The sequence below is a fragment of the Solanum pennellii genome, chromosome 12 (genome assembly GCF_001406875.1).
Source record: "Solanum pennellii chromosome 12, SPENNV200".
Taxonomy (NCBI): Eukaryota; Viridiplantae; Streptophyta; class Magnoliopsida; order Solanales; family Solanaceae; genus Solanum; species Solanum pennellii.
The window spans coordinates 82,471,181-82,492,921 of record NC_028648.1 but is presented as its reverse complement, the minus strand read 5'-3'; the positions used below and the strand labels follow the sequence as shown (position 1 = coordinate 82,492,921).

The 21,741-nt window shown below is 33.7% G+C and overlaps 4 protein-coding genes and 1 non-coding gene across 5 annotated transcripts; 3 read left to right on the top strand and 2 right to left on the bottom strand.

Annotated features, from left to right (window-relative positions):
• The first annotated feature begins 252 nt into the window (after positions 1-252).
• On the top strand, positions 253-3,452 carry LOC107005448. The gene is made up of 8 exons (XM_015204047.1): positions 253-602; positions 1,039-1,169; positions 1,944-2,021; positions 2,145-2,189; positions 2,295-2,339; positions 2,431-2,482; positions 2,746-2,842; positions 2,964-3,452. The coding sequence occupies exons 1-8, from the start codon at positions 287-289 to the stop codon at positions 3,127-3,129; spliced, it is 930 nt and encodes a 309-aa protein (XP_015059533.1). The 5' UTR covers positions 253-286; the 3' UTR covers positions 3,130-3,452.
• A 1,019-nt stretch (positions 3,453-4,471) lies between these two features.
• On the bottom strand, positions 4,472-9,858 carry LOC107005364 (protein DEHYDRATION-INDUCED 19 homolog 4-like). Its single transcript, XM_015203942.2, has 5 exons — positions 9,589-9,858; positions 7,871-8,013; positions 6,330-6,407; positions 5,894-6,168; positions 4,472-4,819 (listed from the first exon to the last, which is right to left on the bottom strand). Exons 1-5 carry the CDS (start codon positions 9,647-9,649, stop codon positions 4,708-4,710), a joined length of 669 nt encoding a protein of 222 aa, XP_015059428.1. The 5' UTR covers positions 9,650-9,858; the 3' UTR covers positions 4,472-4,707.
• A 1,541-nt stretch (positions 9,859-11,399) lies between these two features.
• TRNAT-AGU lies at positions 11,400-11,473 on the top strand. The gene has a single exon. It is a non-coding gene; the product is annotated as a tRNA-Thr (tRNA).
• Positions 11,474-13,401: 1,928 nt separating this feature from the next.
• On the top strand, positions 13,402-17,562 carry LOC107006592 (two-component response regulator ARR2). The gene is made up of 6 exons (XM_027913842.1): positions 13,402-13,537; positions 14,724-14,876; positions 14,964-15,329; positions 15,861-15,937; positions 16,232-17,074; positions 17,479-17,562. Exons 1-6 carry the CDS (start codon positions 13,402-13,404, stop codon positions 17,560-17,562), a joined length of 1,659 nt encoding a protein of 552 aa, XP_027769643.1.
• Positions 17,563-18,276: 714 nt separating this feature from the next.
• Positions 18,277-20,624, bottom strand: LOC107005243 (GATA transcription factor 16-like). The gene is made up of 3 exons (XM_015203783.2): positions 19,765-20,624; positions 19,542-19,676; positions 18,277-18,888 (listed from the first exon to the last, which is right to left on the bottom strand). Exons 1-3 carry the CDS (start codon positions 19,783-19,785, stop codon positions 18,538-18,540), a joined length of 507 nt encoding a protein of 168 aa, XP_015059269.1. The 5' UTR covers positions 19,786-20,624; the 3' UTR covers positions 18,277-18,537.
• Between the last annotated feature and the right edge of the window lie 1,117 nt (positions 20,625-21,741).

The window sequence follows — 21,741 nt, the reverse complement described above, 5'->3', positions numbered from 1 at the left end:
CACCAAAATTTGATAAGATATATAATATTGTAAATTAGAATATATTTAAGTAATAAACTTCTAAACTAATATGATGAATTTACATAAGTTCTACATTTATTAATGTGACACCTTAAAACATTGTATACAAATAGAATTTCGACTTCCAATCAACGTAATTTCAAATCATGTCCGAACGGGTCCAAAAGATGTTGAAATAATACCTACTTTATTATGCATTTTAACCACATTTTGAAGATATAAAAAGAAACCGAGTCATCTTTTTCACAACATCCACGTGATACACATGACCACTCATTCTACTCCTTCTGTATCGGTAGGTCCTCTATCGCTGCCGTACGCGCGTGTCTACACTCGCTCACGACCTACTTATGTCGCCTCCGCCACTCGTCATCCTCGTTCACTCCGCTTCTCTTTATCTCGCCGGAGAGATTACTTTTTCCCGCGAAAATTCACCATGCCTTCCGCCGGCGCAGCTGATTTCCCCGTCGATGGCGACGAGCTGAAATTCCCGTTGGAACTTGCCGATGAATCTGATTTTGATCGAATTGTATCATCCGATGGACTTATCACCATTTGCGGCTTCGGTTCTCTCCTCTCAGGTCAAAGTTCAACTATATATCATTTTTTTGATTTTGGAGAATATAACAGAACTGAAATTTATACTCTATTCTTATTGTGTACTTTTTAAATATCTTAATTTTTAATCCTTCCGTCCGAAAATACTTGCTATGTTTCATTTATGGAGATCAAACTGCATGAACTTTTGGCCAGTTTTAAGATTGAATTTGTTAGGACAGCATTGATATGAGAAAATTGTAATTTATAGTACTTTTTCGTACAATTGAATTGATCTAATCTATTTAAGCTTTGAAGATTAGTCAAATTGACTCTTGAGAAGGGTAAAGTGAGGATTACTTTGGGAATTAATATGGTTCATGCTTAGTGAAATTAACTTGTAAGTGCAAAGCAAGCGAGTAGTGGTATAATCTGTCATTTTGATGTTGTTTTGATCTTGTGTTGTTGTTGGTAGAACAGAGAGGAGTGCTCGGAGTACATTTCCGGATCTGATCAACTTCAGAGTGGCGAAATTGAGTGGATTTCGGAGAGTGTTTGCTCACGTGGCACCTATTTTCTTCGAGCGTGGAATAGCTAAACCTGAAACCAAGGTGCCTTACATTTACTAAAAATGCATATTTTAATATTGTTTGGTTTTCTAAGAAGGTGCAGAGAATAAAGGAAACAAAGCAACAAAATGGTTCTGCATGCTTGACTCTTGATATACTAATTGGATATTAGAAAGATGAAAGAAAATTATGATTAAACGAAATTGCTCAATCACAACCTCTGTAAAGTTACTAACTTTTGTTGGCTTTATGTAACTACTTATCAGTAGAAACTTACCGGCATTGGAAAGGTGAAACAGACTGGAATTATAGAGGTCGTTTTAAGTCACCTTTTTTGGAATCGGGAAGGAGGATCAATTCTTTGGTAAATTCAGAAGGAGAGAAAGATGAAACTGAGAGAATGGTATAAGTCTAGCAGACCATGTGAAATTAGGAAAAGTTAGGTGATCTCTTGTCTATGTCGTGGTGGATAGAGTTACCGACACTTGTATTGGAGAGAGATATCAGGTACCATGTGGATTTGTCGAGATACGTGCAAGTTGGTTCGATCTCCGTATTTATCAAAAATAAAAACGAAAGCATGGTCAACTCAACTCTCTGTTTAAATGAGAAGTGTCAGCTCCTGGTTGTCATTTTATTGAAAATCTTTATAAACCTCTTTGAAATGAAAGAGTTAGATTAACTTGATTTTCAGTATTGTGCATTTAAGGTATCAGGAAACCACCATTGTGAATAAACTATTGCTGCCTTTTGAATTGCTCTCAAATATTTGTTTAGGACTGACTTCGATTGCGTGGAATGTTTCTCTATTTCTAGGAAATATCAAGCTTGAGCGTGGAGCCCTGTGAAGGGGAAACTCTTATAGTTACTATCTTTGAGATTCAGAGATCAGAGGTAACGTCTTACGAATTATCCATTTTAAGTTGGTTACCTACTTAATAAAAATAATTGTCCATTTTAAGTTGAGATCTTGACATGATTACTTCTGATCTCTAACTTCTTCTCTGTAAAGGTCAGATTCCAGCATTTATTGAAAGAGAGCACGAGTTTCGGTTTTTAGCTGTAAGACCTTCGATAATCCTTCCTTCTCTTGCCTTTCTCTAACTGTATAAAATTAAATGTAACTTCAATTCATGTAACTAATATCAGAATTTTTTCTGTGTTTAGGTAATCCCGGAAACACTAAATGATTTGTTTTACGTCAATCCAGCTGTAAGCACCCTGAGACTGCCCAGCCTTTTGTACCTCTGGTGAACCAATAATTTGTCTTCCTGATCCATATTTGCGTTATCTCTTAATGCAGGTTATTTGTGCCCGTTATAGTGATGAGGAATATCTGAAAAATAGATGCGAAGGTAATTTTTCTATCACTTGGAAAGATAGCGAGTAATACAGTAAAACCTCATTATAGCAATGTTTCACTATAACAGCCTGATTTTCTAGCTATAACACTAACAATAAGAAAATGGGAAAAACTTCAACCGAAAATGAAACAACTGATGATTCATTCTTTTGTTTTTCTTTGTATGCTTCTTTCTTAAGTTCATGTTGTTTCATGTATCATATGTTACCTTTCTGTGTGTATGTTACTGTTTCATATCTTCTATTTTACCATTAGGTGATAAAGAGATCTTCTTCCAGCGGTATGGACGGTACAATATTGACAAGATATGGCGAGATGATATATTCCCTTGTCGTGTCTATCTCCGTCATTGGTCAGTTCCATTGAGTACTTATTTGTGTAAACAATATTCATTTCCGAAACTTGTTTCCTCAAATCTCTTAGTCCTGTGATCATTTGGATTTCATACCTGCTTGAACATTGTGATTTTGTAGTGTCCTGGCAGCTCAAAATCTTGGTAATCTAGCCTACGACAACTTTCTTGATCATACCTTCCTTGGTGACCGTAGAACTACAATACGTGAGTACTTGTCAACAACTGGTTCTGGAATCATGGAAGAAGAGCCTCCAGAGTTGTTAAAACAACGATATGGCGGTTGAATCTGATGCTGATCAAATGACATTGCACGATTTATAGTTATTCCATTAGGTATCAAGCAACTTTGCTGACTAACTCCATATCAGGTAGTATATTAGAAATATTTGTGATTGGCATCACAAATAAACTGCATTGACTTGTAGTATGTATTGACAAACTTCTTCTCAATCAAAAGTGAGTGTTTTCGACACGAAAAGCGCGATTATGCTAATAGGTCTATCAAAGTATATCATGTTGAATATGATGGAATTTCATATGCCTTTCTGAATGTACATTAGTTTGGTTTTGTCTAAGCACACAATGAAGAAAAGTCTTGTTTGGAAAATTGATGGCTTATAAACTTTTGATGATATGAACTAACATCAACATTCATCATTCTCATAACTCAAATACTCATTGATTACAGGATACACATGCAAAACACGTGTTCATACACTAGTAATATAAACTTGAGGAAAAACCTCGATACAATATACGATATAGTACCCTAATGGTAGAAAAGCTTTCTCACACCAAATCAACACAAGTTTTATTAGTTAACCAACCATAGTAGTATAACTAGATACGCGAACAGAACAAAATTGACTGAGTGGTAGAGTCGTGGAAACCATACTAGACATATTCATACAAGAAATTAAAAGACACACTAATGGAAATACTATGACTACACCAATCTATTCATTTATGAAAATCGATACGAATTAACTTAGATATAATGTATATATATATTTATTTATTTTACCAATGGCCGAAGGTGATCAACTTGATAATGCCAACACCACCATCACCATGGAGGATTTCAACATTCTTGATAGCTTGTGGAAGGATTTTAGGGATTAGAATGTCAGCATCAAGAACAGAAGCTTTAAACAATTTTGCTGGTGGAATTGAGGAAATTGTGTTTGTTTCACAAGTGATTACACCCATTCTATTTTTTTTCTTTTTCTTTTTTTTGGTTTAGATGTTTACTAATATAAGTTGTTGATGCAATACAAATTGCATGAACTTAAGCTTCATTTATAGTTATTTCACTGTATGTTCACATTACATCTCTAACATGAAAATCAAATTATTTAGTAGTTGAAGATTTGAATTCTTCTTCACTCGTGTGATGTTTGACTATATATGGTTATAAACTGTACACAAGATGCATATAGACAGCCAACGACAAACCGGAAAGGTTATTAGACAAAACATGACACAATTTTAATATGATATGATCTTATATAGGAAGGTATGAAGGCGAGGACTAAGATGGCTAGTAGCAGTATTCAATAATCATGTTGTTTCTTATATCAGAAATGACCTCTTTTTTTGCTACTAAATGTGAATCACAACTGTGTCTTTAGACGGTTAAATTAGAAATATATTGCATACTGTCAAACAGGGAGAAGAAAAGAGTGTTCATTATTATATACATACATATATAGATAGAACTACATACAGTAGGATTCCATAAGTTCCAATTGGCCTAATAACTACTACAGATTTGGCAGCAGTATCTCTTTTCTTTCACAGAGCTACAACATTGCAGGTTACATAATATAATAGTTACTACATTGCAAATCCTCTTTTTCAAATTAGAAGTCGTCGTCTTCAAGGAAAGTCGATAGCAGAAGCCCTTGCACAAACTCACATTTCCTTGCCTTCTCTACTTGGTCTTCTTCAGATATTGGAGTTGGCTGAATATTTCTGTTCAATATAATACCAAGATTAAAAATGTCAGATACATGTGAACAGGAAATGGACTAAGTGGAAGTTTGAAGTCCACAAAAGAGCCATATAAGAACAAGTTTAAAGGATAAACCTGGATTTTCCCTATTAGACATATCATGTACTCACTTCGATTCGTTCTGTCTTAGAATGAATGGCAGAGAGCTAAAGAGAGGAAGATTTTTAAATCTTGAGGTCTGAATGCTATGTTATGTTTTGCCTATCGTGTTTTATGTCCTCTGTACTTTCTTGTATTTTTCTTTTAGCTGCTCTGATGTTCGTTGATAAAATCGAGGGTTCTTCCTAAAAGAGCCTCTCTACACCATCGAGGTAGGGGTAAACCCACACTTACCCTCCCCAGACCCCACTTACGGGACTACACTGGGTTTGCTGGTGGTGGTGGTGGTTTTCAACTAAAGATGTGTATAATGTACCAAAATGTCTTTTGAATCTTGTGGTCTATAGAACATGCCGTTAAAAATGAATGGTAAGACATAACTGAAACAGTTCAATTTCAAATCCGACGAGTTATTGACCTATTAATCTGCTAAGCATGCCACTCAACAGTAATGCCTTGTCTAAACAATGTCAATTCTATTTAGTACACTATACAATGATGAACACACAAAACTCGAGACTAATAACTTCTCTAAGTATTGGCAAGTTTCCAACAGGAGTATCTACAGTTACTGGAAAATGAGAACTACCACAGGTAATATGAAAAAGGATCATTACCATTCAAAGGAATATACTTTTTTCCCAAGTACAAAAAAATACGATAAGGAAAATAAGAACTTATGTGTAACTTGCCAAGCAATGAAACAGGCAATAAAACATTACGTAAACATTGAGAAAAAGAACCCAATGACTTGAGGACAAAGAAACAAAAGAAAGAAGCCGAACTAGGGTCGTTCATGTACTCTTACGAGCACTAAGTCAGCTGGGACTCCATTCCCCCTTTTACCCCTACTTCCTCATCCACTTCCCACTTCCCAGCATCAAAGGCAATGATAAAAGGAGACATAATAGAAGTGTAACAAAATGCTGACATACCTGTCAGACAAGTTCTCAACAGCGCTTTCTTGTGTTGAGCATGCTGCTAAAGCTTCATCAACCGAAGACAGAGGTCGAACTTCAGAAGGTTCATCAACCGAAGCTGAGCTGCTAATGAATGAAGATAACAAGGGATCAGGATCTGCACTGGTGGAAGAAACCAAATGGGAGGATCCCCTGAGAATGGATTGTAGACTTCCTTCTCTCAGCTCTTTTCTTATAATAGAAAGAGTTGAATTAGGTCCACCCCTTCGAAATCGTCTCTTGCGCTGAACCTGTTACACAGTCAATGAAATATAATAACTATATGGAGTCTAGCACAAAAAACAGACAGAAGAGAGATGCTGTATAGTTCTAGCAAGAGCTTGTGAACACAGAAAAGGCTTCATATTCAAATCCCAGTTAAGCAAACAAAGAAAAAGCACCAGAAGGATACCTTCAGTATATTTCCATGTTGCTGCGTAATATGGCCAACCAAATTTGTCCCGACCCTTTTAGCACAAACGGGGCATATCTGCATGTACATATGCGTTGTCTAAGTCAACGGATAACACAGACACATAAACCAGATATTTTCACTGACATTTAATAGGAGAAGTGCCACAGGATCACTTTGGGTCATGTTTACAGCAACCTTTGCACTAGCTACATATGCAACTCAGGCTTGAAGCATTTAGATATAATAATGTCTGTAAATATATATCGAGAGACAAAATATCAATCATACTTGTGATGATCTTTTTCTATTTGCACCTAAGAAGTCGGAAACAATTGCCATGGAAGGAATCAAGGATAAGTCGTGTTGGGACATGGGCAAAGTTAAGATAATTGCTCTCAATACCCTGAATGATGTGGCTAGCTTTTCATTATCAGATTGCTTCCCTACTCCCCATATTTTCCTGTTTATATTTCTATTTCGTTTGGGCAGTAGAGTTCTAACACCAGAGTGTTACCACAAACATAAAGTGTGATTATAGCTCATAAGATAAGGAAAACAAACTTAATATTCCTGTGTACATTTTCTAGCAAAGCTGGCCGAAGCACCAACCTATTGGAATGAGAAAGTGACTATTAAGTCACAGTTGACTTTCTTTCTTTTAATATGGTATGCCCACCCCTGCTCAAGAGTCAATACTCAATAGTGGTCCTTTCTACTTTGCTCCCTTGGTAACACGAATACTCAACCTTAGGGTAGGAGGTAGGAGGATCCCCTCCACTAGGCTAAAGACCTCCATTTCAAACCTTTCCTATCCTTCACTATGGCCATGAATCAGAGAACTCCAAAAATGAGCCAAAGCACTCGAGAGCCTAAACATTTCCTTTTTCCAATGAAAATTATGAGGCAGATTACATGCTTTCAGAGAAGGAAAAGAAAAGGTGGGAGGTTGCTGGTATCCGCTGCCGCTGCATTAGTCGAGTTACCGACCTCCACCATTGGATAACCAGAAAAAAGAACTGAGACTATAAACAGTTCTAGGAATATTAAACATTGACTGAGATATTAATTGCAACAGCCAGAGGAGGGGGGAACCTACTATGATGTAAGCATGAAGCATTGATGCACCTAATGCTCGAATAAAGCATATACAGCTTAATTCCCTCCACAATCAATATACAAGGCAACAGAACAAGAAGCTATCTTCTTCTTCTTCTTCTTTTTCTTCTTTTCCTTCTTTTCCTTTACAGAAGTAAGAGAAATAAAAAACTACTATCCTGAAGCTTTGAATAGTGAAGTTCAAAGCCTCTACTATATACACACTACATTGAAAAGGATAAGCAGAAATGCAGCATAGAAGTTAGAAGATTAATAAAGTCCAATACTTCAACATTTTCCTACATATAAGACAGTCTTGGGAGTAAAAAACTTCTCAGATGATAGCCCAGCCAATGAATTCAGCTACGTCTCAATGCCAATATGATTGCTCGATTAAAAGGAGATAAAGAAGAAATAAGTCAAGAGCTGTGTGTATATTATACCCCATTCTTAGCCTCAATAGCATGCTCTTCATCAATATGACAGCAAAGGCCAACAACATCAAAATCCTCGCCACAAAAAGGGCACAGGAACTCCGGCCTTGACTCCTCTTCACCCTCATACTCTTCTATGATATTATAGAAGTCTGCAGAATACAACCCAATTTCAATAACGAAAACCATAAATAATCCTTTGTGACAATTCAAACAAACCACAAAGAGAAAACACAAAACCAAGCAGTACAAATGTAATTCCTTTGTCTTTTTTCTTTTTAATCGGGTAACATATTGGATATCACCTCAAATCACATAATATCCTTCTGTCACAAGAAAGATGGCAGCTTTAATATTATTTGGGAGCAAACTAGTACTATTATCGTCTTGAACATCTTAAAGAAACTTATAGAAAAACTATGAATTAAATTAAATCAACAATTAATACCCAAATCCACCAAAAATAATACACATGGACCGCATACTCTGAACCAGCTGTTCGGGCAAGCGAAAAAGGGAAGTAAATAATATATTAACTGAACTCCATTCGAAACAAAAACCCAGAAATGCAACTGTGAAGTCTCCTCTTCGATTCATTCATTTTTCCAGCAAAACATAATTTAATTTTTTTCATGTTAAATAATCTTTAAGCATATTTACAATAAACTGTTAAATTCTAATTTAGCGGGAGTAAGGACGGCATACATGTTAGATTGTGGAGCCTGATTAATACTCTGAATTATTAATATATATACCCACCGCCGTGGAAGTTTACTCACGGGGTGTTACCACAAAATATTGATTTCTCTCTTTCTCTCTCTAGATCTCTCATCTTTTTCTCTTGAAAGTTCTTGTGTTCTTCATTCATCAAGTGTGTGTGTGGATTCGATCCTAACAACTACCATCCCTAAACCCCACTTGTGATCTTACACAAGGTATGCCGTTGCTGTTTGTTGTTCATTCCAACTAATTCAAACTGACAATGATTTTCTTGGACCTCATACTCTACCCCCTTTATTTTTTCAAGGAAAGAACACTGAGTAAGCCAAAAGATAAGAAAATATTAAACCCCTAACACCATATACTAAAACCCAGGATTGTAAATGTCAAGTTTTCCTTTTTTTTCCCCAGAAAATGTAAGTTCCCGTTCACGTTCTTTCATTGTCTCAACCTCAGCTCGCAAACTAATTCTCCTTCCAATCCCCCCCAACCCCACAAAAAATTACTATTTTCCATTTCTATCCAGTATCTACACATATTATCTAAAAGATTAGATAAAATTATCCCTCACACTAGCCCAACGGGCATCCTTAGTAGCTCAGTTGCTAAACCCCTAACAACATAAACTAAAACCCAGAATTCCAAATGTAAAAGCCCCAGAAATGTAAAGTTTCCCTATACATTCCTTCATTTTCTTAACCTCAACGCACAAACTAATTCCTCCTTGCAATCCCCCCCCCCCTCCCACACACACTAAAAAAGACTTTCTATGTTCAAATCCTATTTACACATACATTATCTTAAACATATAAGACAAATTGACCCTCACACTAGCACGACTGTCAACCTTAGTAGCTCAGTTAATAAAAATCCAAACTTTCACCGTATCAATGAGTGTTCGATTCTCCACTTAATAATTTCCCCTTCCCCTAATCCCCCATCCTCCACCCCCAAAAATTTAAAATCAACCAAACTGAAAATGGAAAGTTAAGTGAGATAACACTAACCTGATCGAGATTGGTGACGTCGTGAAGAAGTAGAAAGACGAATCCACGAATCAGAATCCATCAAATTATCCCAAAATTTTTTTCCAACAAAATTAAAGCTTAAATCTTTAGAAAATGTTCAAGAAATTGCATTCCCAAATACTAAAATTTCTCAAAGATCAAAACTTTATTATAAATTTTTGAAAACCCTAATGAGAAATTTGGAAATTCTTCGCGAAGTTTCGTGGAAATGGGAGGAGAAAATTAGCAGAAAGAGCCTCCAAATTATCACCGGTAACAAGTGTTGGAAATTTATATAGAATTTTGAGTTATTAATTAAGGCTTGAATTTTGGATATAATTACGAAATAACCATCACACCACTTGACAGGACATAATTGTGTCAATTTGACTCATCATGATGTGTATATTTTGTTGGAAAATTAGGTTGTTTGATATATTTTGATTTTAACATGGAATTTAAAAAAAAATTAAAAATTTTGTAGGGTCGAATTCAAGATAGGTTAAGTATGTCGAAATACTTTTAAATCGTATAATTTTAAATATGTATGTTGAAAGTTTGAATGAACGAATTGTTTAAATCAAAAAGTCATACTTTCTTAAAAGACGTATAAAGAAAAGTAGATCGAATAACTTGAGATGAAAGAAGTAGTTGTTAAGTATCTACTTTGAAATACGCTTTCTTTCGTGGGAGATCTCTTTTTTGAAATTCATGAATAAAGATGATATGATAGGCTTAACATATAGGTTTGACAAAATCTAATATTTTTGACCAAAATCATGTATATGTATTAGAATTCAATTTTTTTTACAATTCAGTCGCGTCAGATCGATAATAATCACTAATATTTATATTATGATATATTGTCTATTTTACATCTCTTAGGTGTAACTCTTTTTTAAATTTTATATAAATATAAAATATTTTATACATTAAACTATCTTTTTTTTCTACACTGTACGAGGTATGTTTTCATCTAATATAATGTTCACTATTAAATATGTTTGATATTGTAATGAAATACATGTGTTAGTATAAGAACAATTGATTATTTAAAAAAAATCATCATAGTTTTCCTTAGAAGCAAATCATAATATATGTTTATGTACCAGATAATTTATTAGCTCATTAAAAGAATCAAAATGAACTTTCTAAGTTGAAATTCAAATATTACTATTTGCAATTGAAATTTCATTTTCTTAATATTTTAATTTTGTTTTCTATAAAACGAACGCGCGTTCATGAAAGTAAACATGTATAATGTAACACAAACTAAATGTGATCTCCACATTGATTATTACCAACATAATAACATATATATATATGATGTAATCACATAAGCGAGAACTAAGAAAAACAATAATATATATGTATTGATAGAGCTTCGACTCAAGAAAAATATAACAAATAGTTCAAGAAAAGGAAGTTATCATGACTATTAGATGCAATGAATCAAATTATGCATAGTAATTAAATATCTACAACTTGGATGCAAAAAGTAATCTAATAAAGACGATAACTGCAACATCAACAAATAACTATATAATAAGTGTAATCCCATAAGTGAGGATATACACAAATTTTATCCCTATTTTTAGAAAGTTTAAGAGACTGTTTCAATCGACTTTGGTAGATTTTTAAAATAAGTATATAAGTAAATTTTGGAACCTATTTATACATTAAAATAAGGAACTAACAAGTAACAAGTGTGCTCTCTTAATCCCTTCAAGCAACACTAAAAAATTATGAAACATTTTGGGATTTATCATATGTTTATATTATGATCATGCAAAGAAAACACATGGCACAAAGCTCTCGTAGCTCAGTTGGTTAGAGCACCCGTTTAGTAAGCGGGAGGTCTTGAGTTCGACTCTCAACGAGAGCATTTTTTTTTCATCCTATCGTCATTAGTTCGATAGTCAAAACACGAATTTTTATTTATTTGAAAATTATCTAAAAAGTATTAAAAGTCACAATAATTGACAATTTAATTTAAGTTATATGAAAAAAATTTAGAGAACGATATTTTTTTAAAAATAAAATACTTAAAATCGTACACATATGTTAATGACAGAGGTTAATAATTGTATTGCATGGTAATGGTAGTAACCGTAGCTAAAGGTGGCGGTTGATGATAGCGACTATTGTTAATCATACGTGATTGATAATGATGACTGATGATTACAATAGGCTATTGATAAGAGTCTTTGTGGTCCGATTTGTTTCAAATATTAATCAAAATAATTAAAATTTAAAAATTTAATCAACTACAAATAAATAAGCCCTGCCCGCTGCCATAAATTAGACAGAAGGTGAAATCTAGATTTAACTACTTTAATCTTTCACATTTATCAACTAGTAAATAGTAATTAAATAGTATTAACTAGCTAAAGAATAATCATGTTGTCATTAACTTATAGTTATTATCAAAACTTATATTTTACATAAATTTATTTTCCATGTTTATACCAATCTATTTTCGAAACTTGAATGTCTATCCATAAACTAATCGGGATATCCAAATACTAAGAATAAAAATGTTATTTTATTAAACTTTTATAACTATAAATATAATTTTTTTTGTATTGTATGAAACACCATAAATAAGAGTTTAGAATATTTACTTACCTTACTTAGTTAAATTGAAGATTATTAATTAAAAGTGTATACTGATACTTCCTCAATCTTAGTTTATACATTTTTCCAATCTTGATATTCAAATTCTATCTTTAATCGTAAATTTTTCATATAGTTTTAACTATTTTGAATTATCAATTACTTCACAAACATACAAATTTATCTCAAAAATATTGAAGATTCAATACACATATTTTCAGATAAACTTAAATAGTCATAACTCTTTAAAAAACAAAAAATATCACATAGAGAATAATTTGTACTACTAAAAGAAAACCAATTATTATATAGTAAAAATATATATATCGAAAAGGCATTAAAATAAAATAAAACTAGACATTAAGGGACTATTTGATATATGGAATAAGGTGGAATAAGTAGTATTAAATTCATACAATATTTGATTGACGAACTATTAAATAATACCTTAAAACTTAACATATTGTAAATTAATCAATGAATAGGATAGGCATAATACATAAATATACCTTGTAATATAGCTTCAGTTTTATATTTATGTCCTCCAATTTTAAATGTGCATAAATAAATATTTAAATTTGTATAAAATTAAATAAAATAGACACACGAGTCCTACGTGTCACAATATACATAGCACACATGTAAGATGTTATGTAAAACGTTTGTGTTAACTTGTTTAATTTTATCCAAATTTAAGTGTTGATTTGTGTACACTCAAAATTGAAAAGTATTAAATATGAAATTAAATTAAATTAAAGTATATATTTATATATTTTGTAATTATAATATATTTTATTAATCCGAAAAAAGTGAGTTCTACTAACACTAAAACTCTTAGAACTTTTCAACAAATTTTAAAATCCGTAATAGTTTATTTAAAAATATTATAATAAAACCCTAAATAACATCTAACTCCTAAAATAGAAGAAACTAAAAAAATAAGTAAGTTGTATAAACAATGATATAATTAATACACATATTACATAAATCACAGATATCGGGTTCATACCCTAATGATGTAATACTTGATTTGGAGGAAAAAACTATATTTTTCCGCGCGCGAATTCAAATTTAGTCGAGCACGAACAATATTCATATTTAGTCCATGCACCAAAAGAAAGTTATTTTTTTACTCATCATGTATTATATATTTCTATTTGTTTCTTGATAATTAATAATTGAAGAAGAAAGAATCTGATGTCTACTTCCGGTGCATGTATGAACTCCGGCGAGTTTTCCGGCGAGTTCCCGACGTTCCGGTTGCTAGTGGTGGATGATGATACGTTTTATTTAAATAACTTGGAACAAACACTTAAGAAGTGTCAATATGAAGGTATTCAATATTTCGCTCTATTATTTTAATGCAATATTTTTATTAAGTTCAATTTTAATTTTTTTATTGAGTTTTGAGGTTTTTTTGGGAGAAATATGTTAGTTTAGACGGAGTTAAAGATTTGAAAATTTATGAGTTTTGACGTTAGAACATTAACGACTTTAAGTGTTAATTACTTCGTCTTAATTTAATATGTGTATATATTTAGTGGAGTTATTTAATAGAAATACATTGTTTGAACAAAAAGTTATAAGGTCAGAGCTAGGGCTTCTAGCTCCGGCCCTAGTATAAGCAATTGAAGAGCAAGAAATTTCGAACTAGTAAATTGTAGGACGTATTGTACGACGATAATATACTCAGTGTAATCACATAGTGGAGTTTGGTGAAGGTAGAGTGTACGAAGACCTTACTCTTACCTTTAGAGTTAAACATGTTGTTTCTAGTAACACTCGACTCAATGGAAAACATATCAAGTAGGATTCGTTGTACAGAAATAACATATTTACTGTAATCACACAAGTGAAGTCTGGTAAGGTAGAGTGTACGTAGGCCTTACTCTTGCCTTGGGAGATAGAGAGGTTGTTTATGGTAACACTCGATTCAAGTGGAGTCTGGTAAGGTAGAGTGTACGTAGATCTTACTCTTACCTTGAGAGGTAGAGAGATTGTTTTTGGTAACACTCGACTCAAGGGAAAGCATATGAAGTAGGATTTATTTGAAATTAACCAATTTTAGGCTAGTTGTAGATCGCGCAACCTAATGCACTTTTTCATGGTTCGAGACCGATAATATGAGGAAGCTCACTAGAAAGGAGTTTTACCATAAAAAAAAAGTATCCATTTTGTTCTATTTTATGTGGTACTGTTACTATTCTGAGAGTTAAAGAGTTTATTCTTTTGATCAATTTGATTTTCGTATATGTTTCAACTTATAATACTTTTTATATAGTATCTAAATATGTAAATTTTGTTTCAGAAACTTGAAGTTCTATCTCTGAATCTGATATTAAGTAGACTTGATCCTCTTATTCTGAACCTCGCGAGTCGTGACATAAAATGGAACGGAGTAGAAGTTCTTTAGGTGATTTCGAAAATGGATATGCAGAGATTGATCCTGAACAGAACTTTTTTTTTTTTACTTCTTTTCTTGTCCTCACAATTGGTTTCAATGTAATGGTTTCTTCTAGTCACCACGTGTAATCGAGCAGAGGATGCATTGTCATTGCTACGCGATAACAAAAACAACTTTCACTTGGTTATTATCGATGTCCACATGCCAGACATGGATGGTTTTGAACTTCTTAAGCATATTGCTCTGGAGATGAACCTGCCTGTTGTAAGTGAGTATCCTGCTTCATGTAATACAAACTAACGTTCGTTCCTAAGTTTAGAAATGCTTATTTTTTGTACTATTTGTGTTTGGATAGTGATGTCTGCAGATGATAGTCGAAGTGTAGCTATGAAATGTGTGATTGATGGTGCACATTATTGTCTTATCAAACCGGTGAGCATGGAGTCACTACAGAACATTTGGCAACACATTGTTCGACATAATAAGGACGAGTGGAAGTGCCAGATTTTGGATCAATCAGGAAATGTGGAACAACCGAAAGAAGTTGAGTATTCATGTGTAACTAATGAAGTGAGGTTGAAAAGCTCAAAGAAGAAAAGGGCAGAGGAATATGAAATGGAAGAAAGGAGTGATACGACCACATTGAAGAAGGCACGTACGACTTGGTCAACAGAACTTCATAGAAAGTTTTTAGAAGCTGTCGACTTTTATGGAATCAACAGTATGAACCACTTCAACCTTCTTTTTGATATTTTTACAAAAACTTTGACTTTATTAACGTAACTGATCTATGTATGTTTTTCCGATTGTCTGGTTATCTTGCATCAGAAGTTCCATAATAATCATACACTATACCCCTGATGTGTAGTCTTCTTTTCATGTCTTCTGTTCCGTTTTGCATTTACATGATCTCGTGCTCAGAATTGGTTTCCAGATTTATTTAGTTAGTTTCTAGCGCGAGAATGATAGAATGAGTTCTTACCAGCTGAGTTATCGTTATAACCAAGTTTCCGTCTTGTCTTATGTCTTCTCTCTTCTTCCTGATTTTGTTGGTAATGTGTTTGGATTAGAGACCTCATTTGAGTAGTGTGATTCCTCATCAACGCAGAGCTTGTCCGTACCTGAATCCCATGCTTCTGTCTCTTTGTTTGTTACGATACTAGAAATGATGGATCTGTCAAAAACATGTCTACTATACAATTTATTATCTTCTCTGTATTCCTTATTGTCTTAACTCTATCTACACATACAGAGGCAGTTCCCAAGAAAATTCTGGAACGGATGAATGTTGCGGGGCTAAAAAGAGAACAAATTGCTAGCCATCTTCAGGTACATTTTCCCCATTTCAAGAATGTAGTACACACATACATCACGTTTACGAAACCTTTTTTTGGTGAACGATTTCATGTATCTTGCAACATGTAGTCAGTCGAGATGTCCCTGACATCTTCACTAGTTAGTAGGTCGAAACAATGGTGAAAATAACTAGAATATAACACAATGAAACCAAATGATCCATATAGGTGACACTGGTTAGTTGCTTGATTGATTGATTGAGCACTTGTTAGAGGCGTAGTCGATTGATGCTTGAAATACTCATGTAGTGGCAACCATTTTCTGCAGAAACACAGACTGATTCAACGGAAGAATCAGAGTGAACAGAATAATGCTTGCATGGGAGATCCGGAAGCAACCATTGGGACAATGTCTAATCGTTTTCAACCTCTTGCTCCTATTAGTCAATTTCCCGCTCAAAATCTTGCCATATGGGGTAGGCCTGCAACAAATTCTCCGATGTTTGTTCCATTAGCAGACCAGAGAAACCATTTTAGCTTTGAAAATCCCATGTTGCGATATCAAGGTCAGCAACAGATGAACAATCGAAATGAGCAAGTGAACTTGCTTTATGGAATCCCAACAGCTGTGGAACAAAATCCGTCCTACTTGGGTATGAATACGCCAGTAGGATGGATTTCTCAACCACAGTTACAAGCTCATAATATGCTAAGAGAATCCAACAAGTTCCTATCTCAGAATGGTCTCGTTCACAATCCACGAGATAGTATGTACAATCAGGTTCCTCAAGCATCATCTTCAGCGATAGACTGCTCATTGAATCAAAACATATCGTTTGCAGGAAACACCTTTCCTATGAGTGGTAATTCAGCAACATCAACAACCAAGGAAGATGTTAACTCTGATGATATTTTCAACGAGCTGTATCAGGAAAATGTTGGATCAACCCTGAATACGTCTTATCATTCTAGTATACACCACGGAATCTGGTCAATGGAGCAGAGTGGACAGAATGTAAATAGTAATACTCTCATCGCAGAAGCAGTTCTCTGTAGCGGGCAAGAAAATGGACATGTTAATCCTGTGTCTCGTCCACATGTCTCAAGCTATCAGAGTGCCACTTTTCCTGAGCCATCTGATCAGGACCTCATGAGCGCCATGCTCGAGCAGGTTGGTCTTAATTTGCTATCTTTTCATCGCTTCATTACTAGTTCCTATGTTATCTCGAAGTCTTTTAGTCCTTTCAAAGGTTATAGACAACTTCTTGTACTCTTATTTTTCCATTGTATCTGCTTTGATACGTTTTCCCTTGAATCGAGGGTCTATCGGAAACAACTTGATTACCTTCCAAGGCAGAGGTAAGGTTTGCATATGTTCTACCTTCCCCAGGGGATTACACTGAGTATGTTGTTGTTATTTTGGTACTCTTATCTATTCGTTGCTATTATAAGACTTGTCTAAGATGAGGTTTAGTGGTGCCATATGGTCAATGAGGATTCATATAATTGTCCCCCGACTTGCTTGAGCTTATAACTCTCATGTTTTACTAATTCGGATTAACTTTTTTGTACCAGCAACAACAAGAAAGTGATGAACCGGTTGCATATGCTCAGTTTGGTGACGACAATGAGGATGCATTAGGAAATTTTCCAACGTAAGATGTGAAGAAACTCCGTTTTTCGTCCACTGAAGCTAATTTTCAGCTGTGAAGCTGGTAATTAGGTTCAGTGAACCAATGAAACTCCATTTTTCATTCACTGAAGCTAATTTTTAGACGTTGGATTTTGGTTTTTGAGCAAATATTTGCACTCTAAACTAGACTAGTTTTGATTTTTTCTCTCATTTCTGGATTGATTTTAGTGTTCAGAATTGAATTTAGAATTTCCTTAGTTTGTTATTGAGCTTCGTGAGTTCAGTTGAAATCATTACTTTTATGCCTCAAAAGAAAATTATAATATATTTTCATAGTAACGGATTGTTACAACACATATAATAACATTTGATATTTAAATATGGTTAGTGAAAACGATAATCTCGTTTTCTCTTTTTCTAATCAATAATAAGAAAATTATATTCACAAAATAATCAATCATGAAAAAGAATATGCTCTCTACTGTTGCTTGCTTAACCACGTGATGAATACATCCAACAAAAATGAGACAAATTTTACTATATGATTCACATGTATCGGTCTGTTGTCTGATAATATAATATTAATAATAATACATAGTAAAAAATATCTAAAATTTATTATTTTTTTCACAAAGATTAATATCTTAATTATTAAATGTTCCATTTCTTGTCCCAACACATTGATCAAATGAGTCGCATACACTATTAATTCCGAAAAAGATAGTTCAATTTACAAAGCATTCGACTCACAAACATTAATAATTGATTCCACAACTCAAGACACGTTATAAATCACACGAAGTTAATGAACTTAACTTGAAATAAATTCAATTGAGTTTAAACTAGCAACACAATCATTAAGTCTACATTCTTATGAGCTCTCAAAATGATTTTGCTCTTTTTCTTATCATTCTACTCTTACACCTATCCTCCCTCTTACTCTACCAACCCAAAAAAAGGTACTACAATCACAACAATAAGTACAACATTATCTTCCTCTGCTAAGCATAAACAGAACCACATGAAAGAGCCATCAACAAGAATGCTGCTTGTTCTTCTTCACCTAACTTCCTTCTGTGTGTAGAGTTTGATCTTGGTCTTTGCAAACCAACTTCTCGATCAAAATGCAGTAATCGTTTCTTATATGGAATGCATTCGTTCTTCACTATTACATTACTCGTACTTTCTCCACTGCTGCTTGTACTGCTACTGCTGTTGCTACTCTGGTTCTGTTGATGATGATTAACACCGCTCTTAGTCGAAGATTTCTTTGATTTCTTGTCGTCTTTGTTCAATCCCAAAAGAGCTCTTCTCTTCTTCCTGCTCCTTATTCCACATGCATTACACAATGACTGCATTCGCCATTATGATCAAATTATTAGAGTCAAGTTCTTCCGTAAAATCATAGACAGCCTATGATAAAACACGTCATAACTCACAAGTAAAAGATCATTTTCGTACAATCACAATCTCAAAACCTAACACATTTACAAGCCGAGTTGAGACTATAGACGAAGCGGATCAACACTAGCCACTAGGTACTATATCCAAACCACCACCATCAAACTCATGGCTTCTTCATAGGTTCAATTATGTATATTTTAAATCTTAGCTAAGCCACTAAGACCAAACCCTATTGCTCAAACTCTTCAAAAGACACTTAAGTACATGTTCGATCATCCAAAAGCAATGCATTTTTAGGTATCAGTGAGCTAACATTTCGGAGTCTAAGCAACGTATCCAAAACGACAAGCACAAATTTCTATTTACAAAACTTCCTTTTGATTGAACATGCCACAATTATCTTGACACAATTCCACAATAAGTAACCCTTCTATATATACAACTTTCAACTAATTATCGACAATAATCGTTGTTTAGCTATTCATATAACAATTATACAAGTCAAAACAACATGTCAAGCTCAATCAAACACTATCATATAAGATGAAACAAACCAAACTACACGATCGAATTGATCAAGTAAATAGACCAAATTACTGACCTTAGGTCCAGCAGGTCCACCTCTCCACAGAGGAGTTTTTGTGGTTCCACAATCAACACAAGTTTTTTGGTTAGTCTCTGATGAAACCCTTTCTGGGGTTTGATTTTGCCCAACCATCTCACCAGTTTCTTGAACCTAAAAATACCATAGAGAACAAATTCATAACAAACACTAATCAACAAATAAAAGGGATAAATTACAATCAAATGGCAAAATAACTCACTTTGTCACTTGTATCCACCATTGCATTAACCACTTCTCAACAATCACAGCTTAAATCTACGAAACCCAAATGATAAAACGGAAAAAACAGCTGAATGAAGAACGTTTATCCCCAAATTAGCAGGAAAAAACACGAAAATCGAAGAAAACAACACCTTGATTAACCACTGTTCAACGATCGCAACTCACAACCAAGGGTTTTTTACTAGAAACTAGGCACAACCCAGATGATAAAGTGAAAAAAAAAAGCTGAAAAAAGAACGTTTATCCCCAAATCAGCAGAAAAAACAGAGAAACTCCTTCTACATCAGCTAAAACTCAAGCAAAATGAAGAAAAAAACACCTTGATCAACCACTGCTCAACGATCACAACTCACAAACAAGTTTTTTACACCAAAAACCAAGCACGACCCAGATGACAAAACAGCAAAACCAGCAGAATAAACACTTTTTATCCCCAAATTAACAGAAAAAACCCAGAGAAACTCCTTCTACACCAGCTAAAACGCAAGTAAAATGAAGAAAAAAACACCTTGATCAACCACTGCTCAACGATCACAACTCACAAACAAGTTTTTTTACACAAAACTAAGCACAACCCAGATGACAAAACAGCAAAAACTAGCTGAATAAACACTTTTTACCCCCAAATTAGCAGAAAAAAATCAAAAAAACTACCTCCACCTCAACAAACAAGCTCAACTTCAATACTCAAAATGAACAAAAATACTTAGTAAACTGAAGTTCAGCTTCATAAAAACTGAAACTACATGGATATAGATTAACCGACATAAAAAAAAACAGAGGCTGCGAGAATGATATAGAAGATAATGATGAACGGACAAAAATGAAAAAGAGTCTGTAGCCGAAACAAATATAAAATTTGAGGGGTTTATAAGGAAACTGAGTACGGAAAAACCCTAGAAGATCGGCAGAGGAAAAGACTAAAATACCCTTTTATGAAAATTTTGATTTAATACTCACTCTTACCCGCCAAAAAAGATAAATTGAGTTTTAATTGGAAACGGCGCCATTTAAATTTTGACATTTGCCGCTCAACTCCAAACTAGGATTTTTTCCACTAGTTCGGTATTCATTTTGGAATCGAATGAATTTAATTCGTATAAAAAAAAAATTGTATTTAAAACGTCTGATTAAGAATTACTGTAAAATAGCGTTGTTTAAAGATTAATATAAGTCAGTGAAAATCGAATTACGAAATTAAGCAGAAATGTATTGCCCCAAACATTAAAAGTATGATATTTGATATTTATTTATAGTTTACGAGATTAAATTTTGTGAATTTGAATATCCATCTCATTCTATAATATTTATCAGGACGACTGAAACTCATTTTTAAATTCAATAACTCAACTATAAAAAAAAAAGTAAAAGGAGGTAGTGATGGGGGGGGGTTGTATTTATCGATATATAGTACCATTGAAGAATAAGGCGGATTAATACGAAACTAGGCAGCTAGTCTTTCGGTATTAATTAGAAAGATCTCATATTCAAATTCCGAAGAAAAAAAAAGTTTGGGGGTAGGTGCAAATAAAATCAAATTAAAAAGTGTAGTTAGTTTCCAAAATTTATGCAAACATGTAGTCAACACACCTAATTTGTTATGTTTGTCTATTAGTACTAGTGCTATTACAAGCACCTTAAATTGAGAATATTCTAGCCAACTCTTAATGGACCTTTTTGTAAGGTTGGTGTCCTCCAAATTAATATAAAGTAATATTATTTAATTTATTTCATACCTTTTAAAACATCAATAAGATTTTGGCCTAATTTTATTGTACTAGTATTTTTACAACTTGGATGACTATTGGGATAAGTCACAAATATCTCCTAGATTATAACTGAAATTTTAAAGACGTATTTTAACTAAACTAAGATTTGATTATGATTGAATTACTTTTTTTGATAATTTTTTATACTTTTTGATTTACGTGACATCTGAACATCTCTCATGCGC